Source organism: Palaemon carinicauda, chromosome 23 (assembly GCF_036898095.1).
Source record: "Palaemon carinicauda isolate YSFRI2023 chromosome 23, ASM3689809v2, whole genome shotgun sequence".
NCBI classification, from domain to species: domain Eukaryota; kingdom Metazoa; phylum Arthropoda; class Malacostraca; order Decapoda; family Palaemonidae; genus Palaemon; species Palaemon carinicauda.
This window is the reverse complement of record NC_090747.1, coordinates 64,381,412-64,394,071: the sequence shown is the minus strand read 5'-3', so window position 1 is coordinate 64,394,071 and position 12,660 is coordinate 64,381,412. Positions and strand designations below refer to the sequence as shown.

General features: G+C 42.2%; 1 protein-coding gene across 1 annotated transcript in view; it reads right to left on the bottom strand.

The window, feature by feature from the left end:
• Window positions 1–12,660, bottom strand: part of LOC137617139 (abnormal spindle-like microcephaly-associated protein homolog) — a 136,681-nt gene that overhangs the window by 39,214 nt on the left and 84,807 nt on the right. The window contains exon 18 of the mRNA XM_068346994.1: window positions 6,477–6,647. Coding sequence (XP_068203095.1) covers window positions 6,477–6,647 — 171 coding nt within the window. The remainder of the gene's footprint in view (window positions 1–6,476; window positions 6,648–12,660) is intronic.

Sequence of the window (12,660 nt, the reverse complement as noted above, 5' to 3'; positions counted from 1 at the left end):
GAGAGAGCAAGTCTCAAATTTATATGCAACTTCGCCTTGCGCAGAATGAAATTACTTTGTGGTGCACGTATGTCGAAAATGAGGATGTACCCCATGAGATAATTCTTCAGAAGAAGAACGGAGTGCATTGGGGGAGGAGGGCAAGAATGAGTATCGAACTTATATGACAGTTCCTCTTCTAACAAGTGGGAGAGCTCTGGAGCACAGGAGTGGTAATGAGAAAATACTTAGCAAGCGAGCTCTTCAGAAGACTAGACACGCTCTGAGGTGTGCATGCGAGCGATTAAGTACCAATCTCATAAAAGAGCTCTCCTTTACAAGAGGTGGGTATGCGGCGGAGCTCATATGCGAGGCCGAGGGTCAACTTCAAGAGCCAGCTCTTCTTCAGAGGCTTAAGTGTCCTGCGGAGCCAGCGCAGTGATTAGAGTCCACTTCTAAAGCTAGCTCTTCTACGTAAGTATAAATACACCCTGAGGAGCAAGTCTGAACACAATCATGAGGATCAACATCATGTGTGTGTTCATCAAAAGGTTGGATGTGCTCTGAGGCATAAGTACACAAGGATGAGTTAACCTCATTAGAGAACTCTTTTATGGAAGATTGGATGCATTTTGTGAAGCACTCGCCTTATCATGTCTCTCTGAAGTTCTGTCTCGTCCTTCATGGAAAGACTCTGGAGATCCAGCCTCGTAAAGGGTGTAGGTGCTCCTCATGCTCTCAAATAGTAACTGTTCCAAGCATGGATTGGTGGCATTCTTTTCACACTTGTGTGAATGGGAGGTCACTGGTTGGGCACAGAAGCCTTCTCTTTTCCCCTTCGGGAGGCGATCAGCAGCTGGAGACTTCTTCCAAAGGAGAGGTTGAACTGGCCTTGGGAGGGGAAAGGTAACGTAACTGTTTTATCCCATTCTCAGTCGCCATCAACAGAAAATCCTATCAGGCAACGACAGGACTACTAAAGGTGGGGACCTGTCTTCAACTACACCCGCCAGTCCGGGCCAGCCTAGAGTGGGTCACAGGCAATGCTTCTCCCCCAGTAGAAGGCCCGAACCAACACTTCAAGCTCAACTGAGATAAATCTTGATGTTTGGAAAAACTTACTCAATGATCTGTCTCTAAGTGTGGGAAGAGGTAGGTCAAGGAACAGTATTGGCGCGTGGAGAGATGTAGCGCAATGATGTCCCCGAAGCATCTAGGTAACGTCCCGAGGTAGGAGATGGCCGAGGACGGCCGGCTATGTACCTACCATCAGTGCTCGGTCTTGTACTGGTAATAGAAGCCCGAGTTCCTATACATCGTACTAAAAATCCTTCCCAGGGATTATGTTTTAGTATATTACTGTTTATGATTTAGTATATTACTGCTCTTCCCTTGAAACTATGCAGACAAATCAAGTCATCCTGTGCTTTGGTGATTCCTTCCTCCTCCTCTTTGGCAGTAGGATCACTAAGAAATAACAGGAACAGATAAATTGCTTATCTGGTGACTTGGAGGTGACGATCACCCGAGGTACAAGCAAAAGTTTCATTTGTTGTTCTACATCATTATCTTCATGACCTCAGGAATCGAAGATAATCTTCCCCATCACAATAAACCATCGCAAGGTTCCCAATTGCGGCAACCTATCGTAGTAATGTTTCCAATCATAGGGTTTCACATCGTAGTAACCAATTGTAAGGTTCCCAATTGTGATAAGAAATCATAGGGTTCCCGATCGCTGTGACCAATCATAAAATTTCCACTGGGAAACGTAGATCATATAGAACAAGCTCGAGGTGACCTATTTATCAGGCACAAGTAAGACATTATAGCACATCCAAACGATGAGAACGGTCATAATGGAAGAGCAGGAAGGAAGCAAATACCACGAATTCTGTGACTCGAAAATCACACAGAACAACAAGTGGCCAATCAGGTAGCATCGAGCAAGCACGGTGAACATCTGAACCTCACTACATGATGCGTTCAATCGCCATGATTACTTGATTGATTGACTTGGAGTTTTCTGGCATCCTGACATCGAAGGCCATTGATGCAAATACCCCTCATAGCAAAACGTATTTTTGGAGAGGTAATCATTTCCAATACATAACCTCTGCCCTAACATACGATGGGAGAACGTACAAGGTGTTCAACTTAATTAGGTTGAAAACCGCTATTGATATATATTCTCATGTATTCGTATATCATCTTAGACACTCTTCTACATTCATCAAACCTATTTACTTCTTTCCTTTCAAGTGAAGCAGCAGTATTTGGTTTGGGACACTGCATTTGGTACAATGAAAGAGAGAGAAGAGCAAGGCCCTTATTCCTACTTGTAGTGCATGCACTTGTTCTGGTGAGAAAATAATACAGGTAGCCGGTGTGTATCTGTATCGAATACTGATACGTATCTTTGGGAAAGGAATGTTTTCAGTAGGTATTCTCTTGCCTCAAAAAACACGCTAGCGAACGTAGGACTGTCATGTTTCCAGTCTTACTAAAAGGTAAATGTGAGCTTTCAAAAGAGGGTGAACATAGCATCCTAGTAAGTAGGACAAGGTGAGGGCAAGCTGTTGTAAAAGACAGCACATGCCCAAGGGAGACCTCACGGGCATGCGCACATACAGCCATTGACCGATATCGATAAGAATGGTCTACTAGTACTAGGAGACGAGAATGTCTTGCTTGCTATTCTCTGGACACACCTGAGGTGTCGTCTATTCATAAGCATACTGGAAGTCCAACAATGGAATAAAGAGAGCATGGCATCCTCTAGTGAAATAAGGCCAAGTCAGCAGGAAAGATACTGATGAAAAGGGTGGCACCCTTCTCCTTCACTCGGTAGATGCAGAAACTACTACCTCTGACATGCGTCTAAAGAAAATCCTCAGTTAAGTTAATGTCCGCAAAAGGAAAGCTGTCCAAGAGGGGAAGTGGGATATCGGCAGATTGCATGGACAACTGTCGCACAGCTACCGTAATCGAGAAAGAAACTGCAAAGCGTACGTCTTATAAACTCTCGCACGCAACGATTTCGCTAAAACTACTATCTAAAAGAAAATTAAAACACGATAGAGGCGCCAAAAGTAAGTTTCAACTCTCCGGTGGCTAAAAACAAAGTGGCAACTGTGTGTGGTGAACGCATACTCCTACCAAAGGCCAAAGGTTTGTACCAATGTAGGAACAATTCCATTTTCGGACAAGGATGAATGAACAAATTCCATGAAAATTCAAGAAGAGGAATCAGCCAGGAATCTCTTCCATCATTTTAATAAGGGTTTTGTTTTAGACTATCTTTAATACAGTAGATATTGAAAAACCTTTTAAAAGTATAAAGATCACTCAAGAGTAACAAACAAGGCACAGGACGCAGTCCAAGAGACCAATCATAGATACTCGTTATCAGCACATTAGGCTCATCTCCATCTTTAAATGTGATTTGTTAGAAAAATGTGATCAATACATTTTGTTGATGAATCTCTTAAATTCAATGATAAAAGTAAAGTCCACTTGATGTTATGGTTGACTTCAAGTTGGACTATTGTTAAAAACAAAAATACTAGATATACTACAGGGCCTACTTATCAGATTTCGCTTCTAGCCCCACTCATATACTCTGTATACTTGTAGTTGCAACTCAGGAGCTATGGAAAGAATAATGATGGGAATAACACTATGTATCTCATGGTCATGTGAACAAACTAAAGTAGAAGATATTCTAATATATAAGAAAAAGAAATGGACATGGGCAGGTCATATACTCAAAATGACAGATAATAGATGGACATTAAGAATAATTGAATGGGTCCCTAGAGATTACAAAAGAAGCAGGGGAATAAAGAAATGATGATAGATTGACAAACTAAAAAGACCAAACACACGCTAGTGGAAGGACATGTATGAGGCCTTTCTTCTGCAGTGGACTAGTTATGAGTGATGATGATGATGATGATGATACTTGTACTACATACAAAAGAAGCAAGCATGAAGAAACCAGTAAGACAACTTGAGAAAATCAATGTAATTGTTTTGTGGCCACTTTCCTCTTGGTAGAAGAGAAACTTTAGCTATGGTAAGCAGCTCTTCTAGGAAAAGGACACCCCAAAATCAAACCATTGTTCTCTAGTCTTGGGTAATGTACCATGGTCTTCCACTGAAGGCCTTGGGTTAGAGATCTCCTGCTTGAGGGTACACTCGTGCACACTATTCTATCTAGTTTCTCTTCCTCTTGTTATTTTAAAAGTTTTTATCATCTTATTTTAAAGTTTTTATAGCTTACATATGAAAGATTTATTTTAATGTTATTGTTCTTAAACTTCTCTTGTAGTTTTTCCTTATTTCCTTTCCTCACTGGGCTATTTTCCCTGTTGGAGACCTTAAGCTTATAGCATCCTGCTTTTCCAACAAGGGTTGTAGCTTAGCATGTAATAATAATGAAAAGGCCATTTCAGTACCTTAAGATCACACATGTAAGGCACACAGAAGGTGGCACCCCACTACGGTAGCAATAACTTACTACTATGCATTTCAGAGCCCGTATCATATCGTTTTTTGCAAATATCTTTTCAACAAACAGTTGAATCAATGTGACATTTTGACACAGCTTGTTTGACACCTTCCGCTAATTTATGCCACAACAGTGCATTGCCAAGTGTGTTTCATTAGAGAGCTTACTCTTGGATTTCAAAGACAAGTTGGCGAGTTCCGAGTAGGCATTTGGACAAGGTTTTCTGTGACGAAGTTGTGACGTGTATAACAACCACACTTCCTCAACTCCAGTCTTCCCCTCCCTCCCTCCTCATTTTCCTCTTATCCCGTATCCCCCACTTCTTCTCTCTCTCTCTCTCTCACCTTGTACAGGAGATATGAAGCCATGCGGATGTTACTTGTCCATAATGACAGATAAGTCGAAAGCATAGTATTGCCAAGCATGATAGGGTGTTTATTTCTGCAAACGATAGTGATTGCTGGTCCAGCGTCTTTGGCTGTTGCATAAGTGCTGTATGAGGTGAATTCCCACGTTAACCTTTTCGCCTACCAAACACCGTATAACGCTCAAACACAGTAGGACAACAGTCGTGATGGTTTGCGTAAACGATCAAACCGTACTCAGTATATGCCTATGGGTCATCTGCCTTTATAGGCCAATAATTATTATGGGCTTGACTTGATAATTATCTCATGTATGCAATGCGCAGAGAGAGAGAGAGAGAGAGAGGGGGGGGATACGTGATAGAAGAGGGCAAAGAGGGAAGGAGAGGGAATACTAGAGTGGAGGATTCGTGGTTGTGACATACGTCAGACCTACGTCACGGAAAGCCTTCCCTTGTCCGAATGACTTCTCGGCTCTCGCCAACTTGTCCTTGAAAGCCAAGAGTAAGCTCTTTAATGAAACACACTTGGCAATGCACTGTTGTGTCATAAATTAGCGGAAGGTGTCAAACGAGCTGTGTCAAAATGTCACATTGATTCAACTGTTTGTTGAGAAGATATTTGCGAAAAACGATATAACACGGGCTCTGAAATGCATGGTAGGTGCTTCCATTATACTGACTTGTGACAAACAATAAATCTAGTAACAGATCCTATGGTATAACTCCAGAGTAAACATTCAAGATATACCAAAATTGACGGATACTTCATACTAGTGTACATGACCCGTCAAAAATGACGGATAAATTTTTAAATAGATATTCGCAAACACGCACCCCTCTCTCTCCCCCTACCAAAGGGATAGGAAAGAATTTTCTGTACATATCTTTATATATAGCCAGATGCTTGCTCTTCATTATATAGGGGAGATAATCTATTGCTTCCAAGCTATGCTGTAATTTGAACTCATTCAATTTAGAGAGATTTTTATGCAAGATGTATCACTTCTGCAAAAGATGTTTAGCAAAAAGAAAAACTAATTTACCAGTAAATTAGGTCTTATTTCAGAGTTTACCATACTATTATTATTATCATTATTATTAATTGGTAAGCTACAACGGTAGTTGGAAAGGCAGGATGCTAGAAGCCCAAGGGCTCTAACAAGGAAAATAGCCCAGTGAGGAAAGGAAATAAGGAAAAATAGAATACTGTGCCTGAGTGCATCCTCAAGCAAGAAAAGCTTACCCCAAGACAGTAGAAGATCATGGTACAGAGGTTATGGCACTAGCCAAGACTAGAGAACAATGGTTTGGTTTTGGAGTATCCTCCTGGAAGAGCTGCCTACCATAGCTAAAGAGTCTCTTCTACCCTTACCAAGAGGAAAGTAGCCACTGAACAATTGAAGTGCAGTAGTTGACTACTTGGACGAAGAACTCTTATGTTAGCATTGTCATGTGTATGAGGACAAAAGAGAATGTGTAAAGAATAGGGAAGACTATTCGATGTATGTATAGGCAAAGGAAAAATGAGTCGTAACCAAAGAGTGATCCAATGTAGTACTATCTGGCCAGAATTATAGTGTGGTGGTAATCAAAATCACTTAGAAGGTTATCACTTACCCTCCGCTCGTTCTCCTTTTGTTCTCTGAGTCTCTGCAGAAGCAGCTGGGCTTGTCTCCTCCGCCAGTTGGCTTGGAGGACGATGGCAGCCTTTTCGTAGAGTTTCCTCTGCTTGGCCTTCCACGCTGATCGCCACCACCTTTGGATTACCAGTGCTTGTGCAGTTTTCATCTGAAAGATTTAAATTTTGCATTAAATGGTCAAGGAAGATTTGAAAGGTACAAAATATATAAAAGGGAAATTAAAAGCACTTCAAAAAGCAAGTTACAGTCTCAGCCAACAAATTTCAAACAAAAGACAAAAGATCTCTACCAACACATAACTAAAAGATATAAAAACACAAAAACAAAATTGTACGTTGCTAAAATTAGGCAATTTTCAGTTGCTTCTTAACCCTTTTACCCCCAGGCTATTTGGAAATTTCCAACCCTTAACCCCCAGGGGGTTATTTTTTTCCCAGCATATTTTGCAGTATATATTTTTTAAATTGCTCTAACAGCCTTAATTTTTGTCATAGAGAGGTCAGGTTGGTCTCATTCTCTTGGAAAATGCCTGAATGTTCTTAAAAAAAGTATCAAAAATATGAAAAAAAAAAATTATAGCATTTTTTTGCAAGGACGTACCGGTACATCCATGAGGGTAAAGGGATGGCTTTTGAGAAATGTACCAGTACGTCCTTTGGGGGTAAAAGGGTTAACTCTCATTAGGCCAATTTAACGCCCCTTTTTCAAAACAAAGGCAGAACTAAACTAAGAAGCAGAGCAATGCATTTGAATCCAGAGGCACATAACAGACTTTTTACAAATTCTACTTTGTTAAACTAGACATACTACAAGGGGCATCCCACTAAAGGGGCCTTTAGCGTATGAAGCAGCAGTAGTATGCAATATACGGAAAGTCCCCAACTTACAAACTCAATAGATTCCAAGTTGTTTTTAAGTTGAATTTTGTTAAACTACAATTTTCAACTGCAAAAGACAACAAATAGTCCCCTTTCATATTACGAATATTGTCTTGCTTACTGCATTAAATATAACATCGTTTTATTGCAATATTTCTTTATGAACATTAAATACAATATCTGAGATTTGTAATTTCAGTTGGAATTGTGTGTATCTGAATGTTTGTAATTTAAGGACCTTCTATACTGTATATAGAACAATAATTAAAATTAAGCAGCACTTCACATCAGCTAAGTTTCTTTAATCACAAATATATTTATTCTTGAAGTTTTCAACTGTATTTTACCATCTGTACTGTATCATACATCTTATTTTCAAAGAGTGTCTTTTGTTCTTATTGCATTCTCCATAAGGGGTCATCAGAATGATTTAGAGAAGAGTAAAGTGTAAAAAAAAGTCAATTTAAACAGCTAAGTAATGGATGGAATGAGTTAAAGGCTAAACAGCTACATAGGAAGTAACCAAATGAAAAGGAAAATTAAACAGCTACGAAGAAAGTAACAAAATGAAAAGGATTAAAGTTATAAGTAAAACTTCCATCAAAAAGTAACCAATGAAAGCTGGAAGACTGAAAGCATCAGAGCTGGGGGGAGGGGGGGCCTAAGAGAGACTGCTAAGAATCTTCCGTACCATTTACGAAGTGCAACATAATAACACAAGTGTCAGTCAGGTGGGAGACAAAGTTCTCACTTAACGGCCGTTTTCATTTATGTGCGTGCACATTCTGATCACTGATAGTGTACTACAAAAAGAGACTGTACTATATAGTATGAGTTTATGCAAACAAATAGTAAAAAACATCATTACCAACTTGAATATTCTAAATCAAAGTTTATTGGCTTGTTCATGTATAGAAGCACTTACAAATCATTCACCGACGTAAATACTTCTCCAGCACGAAAGCTTTATACATTCTGATTCATAATCCCTTTCAACTTAACTAGATACTTACTGTACTGGACTTGGACATGGGATTTGTACTTTAGATAAAATTTCAAACAAGGGCAATCTCAAAGATGGGCAACATATTAAAGGGAAACACAAAAAACATTGGAAGAGAAAGCAGCATGGGCAGGGTGGCCTATTAGAAACGTTACCCTGCCTGGCGATCGCCAGGCTGAGGTCAGAGTCCTGCTCAAACTTGATAGTTTCTTGTAGTGTTTGCAACCCTACCATTCTCGTCAGAGATGGGGGGTTTGGGAAGCCCATAGGTCTACCTGCTGAGTCATCAGCAGCTACTGCCTGGCCTTTCCTAGTCCTAGTTTAAGTGGAGAGTGGGTATGGATGCTGATCATGTATATGTGGTCAGTCTCTAAGGCATTGTCACTGTCCCTCGCCTCTGCTATTCATGAGCGGCCTTTAAACCTTTAAAAGGGTTAAGTGGCTAGGAGTCACTACAGCCAAGCATCTACAACACATTCACGGCTAGTCACCTTAATTAGATCAAGAGAATGGGGCTTCACATTATTTCTGTTGTGTTGCTGTCAAGGTAATTGCAATGCTACTGCTATAATCAACATGAAGATAGACCTTAAATGAATAACATACATCTATAATGATGGACTCATACTATCTATCTGTATACCAAAGCACTTCCCCCAATTTTGGGGAGTAGCCGACATCAAACAAATGAAAAAAAAAGGGGGGTTTCCTCTCTCACTCCTCCCAGCCTGACGAGGGACTCAACCGAGTTCGGCTGGTACTGCTAGGGTGCCACAGTCCACTATTCCCCGTTATTCACAACAGATGAAGCTTCATAACGCTGAATTCCCTACTGCTGCTACCTCCGCGGTCATCCAAGGCACCGGATTAAGCAGCAGGGCCTACCGGAACTGTGTCACAATCGCTCGCCATTCATTTAAATTTCTAGCACTCTCTCTTGCCTCTCTCACATCTATCCTCCTATCACCCGGAGTTTTCTTCACTTGACTCATACTCTATTACAATATTCTATTATAGAATCCCACAATAATCTTTTGAACATCAATGATTTTCCTCTATTCATAACTTTTTGTACCAATGGCATACAAACAAGTCCAATAATGAATAAACGTAAGGATTAAACCCAATCTGCACACAATATGTTATTTTCATTAGTAAAATAAATTTTTGAATATACTTACCCGATAATCATGTAGCTGTCAACTCTGTTGCCGACAGAAATCTACGGTCGGGATACGCCAGCGATCGCTATACAGGTGGGGGTGAACACAACAGCGCCATCTGTGGTCAGGTACTCCAGTACTTCTTGTCAACACCACCTCAATTTTTTCCTCGGTCCACTGGTTCTCTATGGGGAGGAAGGGTGGGTCAATTAAATCATGATTATCGGGTAAGTATATTCAAAAATTTATTTTACTAATGAAAATAACATTTTTCAATATTAATCTTACCCGATAATCATGTAGCTGATTCACACCCAGGGTGGTGGGTGGAGACCAGCATACATGTTAACAAAGAAGCTAAGTATCCCGTATTTTATTTTATTAGTTATTCAAAAATAACATAAAATAAATAAGTACCTGGTAAGGAAGACGACTTGAACCATTACTCTGCCTTTATTAAGTACGTCTTCCTTACTGAGCGTAGCGGTCCTCTTAGGATGCTGAACGACTCTTAGGTGCTGAAGTATAAAGGGCTGCAACCCATACTAAAGGACCTCATCACAACCTTTAACCTCGGCGCTTCTCAAGAAAGAATTGACCACCCGCCAAATCAACAAGGATGTGGAAGGCTTCTTAGCCGACCGTACAACCCATAAAAAGTATTCAAGAGAAAGGTTAAAAAGGTTATGGGATTATGGGAATGTAGTGGCTGAGCCCCCGCCTACTACTGCATTCGTTGCTACGAATGGTCCCAGGGTGTAGCAGTTCTCGTAAAGAGACTGGACATCTTTGAGATAGAATGATGCGAACACTGACTTGCTTCTCCAATAGGTTGCATCCATAACACTCTGCAGAGAACGGTTCTGTTTGAAGGCCACTGAAGTAGCCACAGCTCTCACTTCATGTGTCCTTACCTTCAGCAAAGCAAGGTCTTCTTCCTTCAGATGAGAATGTGCTTCCCTAATCAGGAGCCTGAAAAGGTAAGAAACTGAGTTCTTAGACCTTGGAAGAGAAGGCTTCTTGATAGCACACCATAAGGCTTCTGATTGTCCTCGTAAAGGTTATGACCTTTTTAGATAGTACCTAATAGCTCTAACTGGGCAAAGTACTCTCTCCAGTTCGTCCCCCACCAAGTTGGACAGGCTTGGGATCTCGAACGACTTAGGCCAAGGACGTGAAGGAAGCTCATTTTAGCAAAAAACCGAGCTGCAAGGAACATGTAGCCGTTTCAGATGTGAAAACTATGTTCCTGCTGAAGGCGTGGATCTCACTTACTCTTTTAGCTGTTGTCAAGCACACGAGGAAAAGAGTTTTTAATGTGAGGTCCTTAAAAGAGGCTGATTGGAGAGGTTCAAATCTTGATGACATAAGGAACCTTAGGACCACGTCTAGATTCCAGCCTGGAGTGGACAACCGACGTTCCTTTGAGGTCTCAAAAGACCTAAGGAGGTCCTGTAGATCTTTGTTGGTGGAAAGATCCAAGCCTCTGTGGCGGAAAACCGCTGCCAACATACTTCTGTAACCCTTAATCGTAGGAGCTGAAAGGGATCTTACGTTCCTTAGATGTAACAGGAAGTCAGCAATCTGGGTTACAGTGGTACTGGTTGAGGAAGCTGCATTGGCCTTGTACCAGCTTCGGAAGACTTCCCCTTTAGACTGATAGACTCTGAGAGTGGATGTCCTCCTTGCTCTGGCAATCGCTCTGGCTGCCTCCTTCGAAAAGCCCCTAGCTCTTGAGAGTCTTTCGAAAGTCTGAAGGCAGTCAGACGAAGAGCGTGGAGGTTTGGGTGTACCTTCTTTACGTGAGGTAGACGTAGAAGGTCCACTCCTAGAGGAAGAGTCCTGGAAATGTCGACCAGCCATTGCAGTACCTCTATGAACCATTCTCTCGCGGGCCAGAGCGGAGCCAACCAACGTCAGCCGTGTCCCTTTGCGAGAGGCGAACTTCTGAAGTACCCTGTTGACAATCTTGAACGGCGGGAATGCATACAGGTCGAGATGGGACCAATCCAGCAGAAAAGCATCCACGTGAACTGCTGCTGGGTCTGGAATCGGAGAACAAAACAACGGGAGCCTCTAGGTTATCGAGGTAGTGAACAGATCTATGGTTGGCTGACCCCACAGGGCCCAAAGTCTGCTGCAAACATTCTTGTGAAGGGTCCACTCTGTGGGGATGACCTGACCCTTCCGGCTAAGGCGATCTGCCATGACATTCATATCGCCCTGAATGAACCTCGTTACCAGCGTGAGCTTTCGATCTTTTGACCAGATGAGGAGGTCCCTTGCGATCTAGAACAACTTCCACGAACGAGTCCCTCCCTGCTTGGAGATGTAAGCCAAGGCTGTGGTGTTGTCAGAGTCCACCTCCACCACCTTGTTAAGCTGGAGGGACTTGAAGTTTATCAAGGCCAGATGAACCGCCAACAGCTCCTTGCAATAGATGTGAAGTGTCCTTTGCTCCTGATTCCATGTTCCCGAGCATTCCTGTCCGTCTAAAGTCGCACCCCAGCCCGTGTCTGATGCGTCAGAGAAGAGACGGCGGTCGGGTTACTGAACAGCCAAAGGTAGACTTCCTTGAGAAGAAAGCTGTTCTTTCACCACGTGAGAGTAGACCTCCTCTCTTCGGAAACAGGAACTGAGACCGTCTCTAGCGTCATGTCCTTTATCCAGTGAGCCGCTAGATGATACTGAAGGGGGCGGAGGTGGCGTCTCCCTAACTCGATGAACAGGGCCAGCGATGAAAGTGTCCCTGTTAGACTCATCCACTACCTGACTGAGCATCGGTTCCTTCTCAGCATGCTCTGGATGCATTCTAGGGCTTAGTAGATCCTTGGGGCCGACGGAAAAGCCCGAAAAGCTCGACTCTGAAGATCCATACCCAGGTAGACAATGGTCTGGGAAGGGACGAGCTGGGACTCCTCAAAATTGACCAGGAGGCCCAGTTCCTTGGTCAGATCCATAGTCCATCTGAGAATCTCCAGACAGCGACGACTTGTGGGAGCTCTTAAAAGCCAGTCGTCTGACGGAGCCGGACACAAGATCATGGTACTGCTGCACAGTCTGTGAACTGTCAACCATGGGGAAGCGAGGAAGTACAGTGACAACCCGAAACTGTCT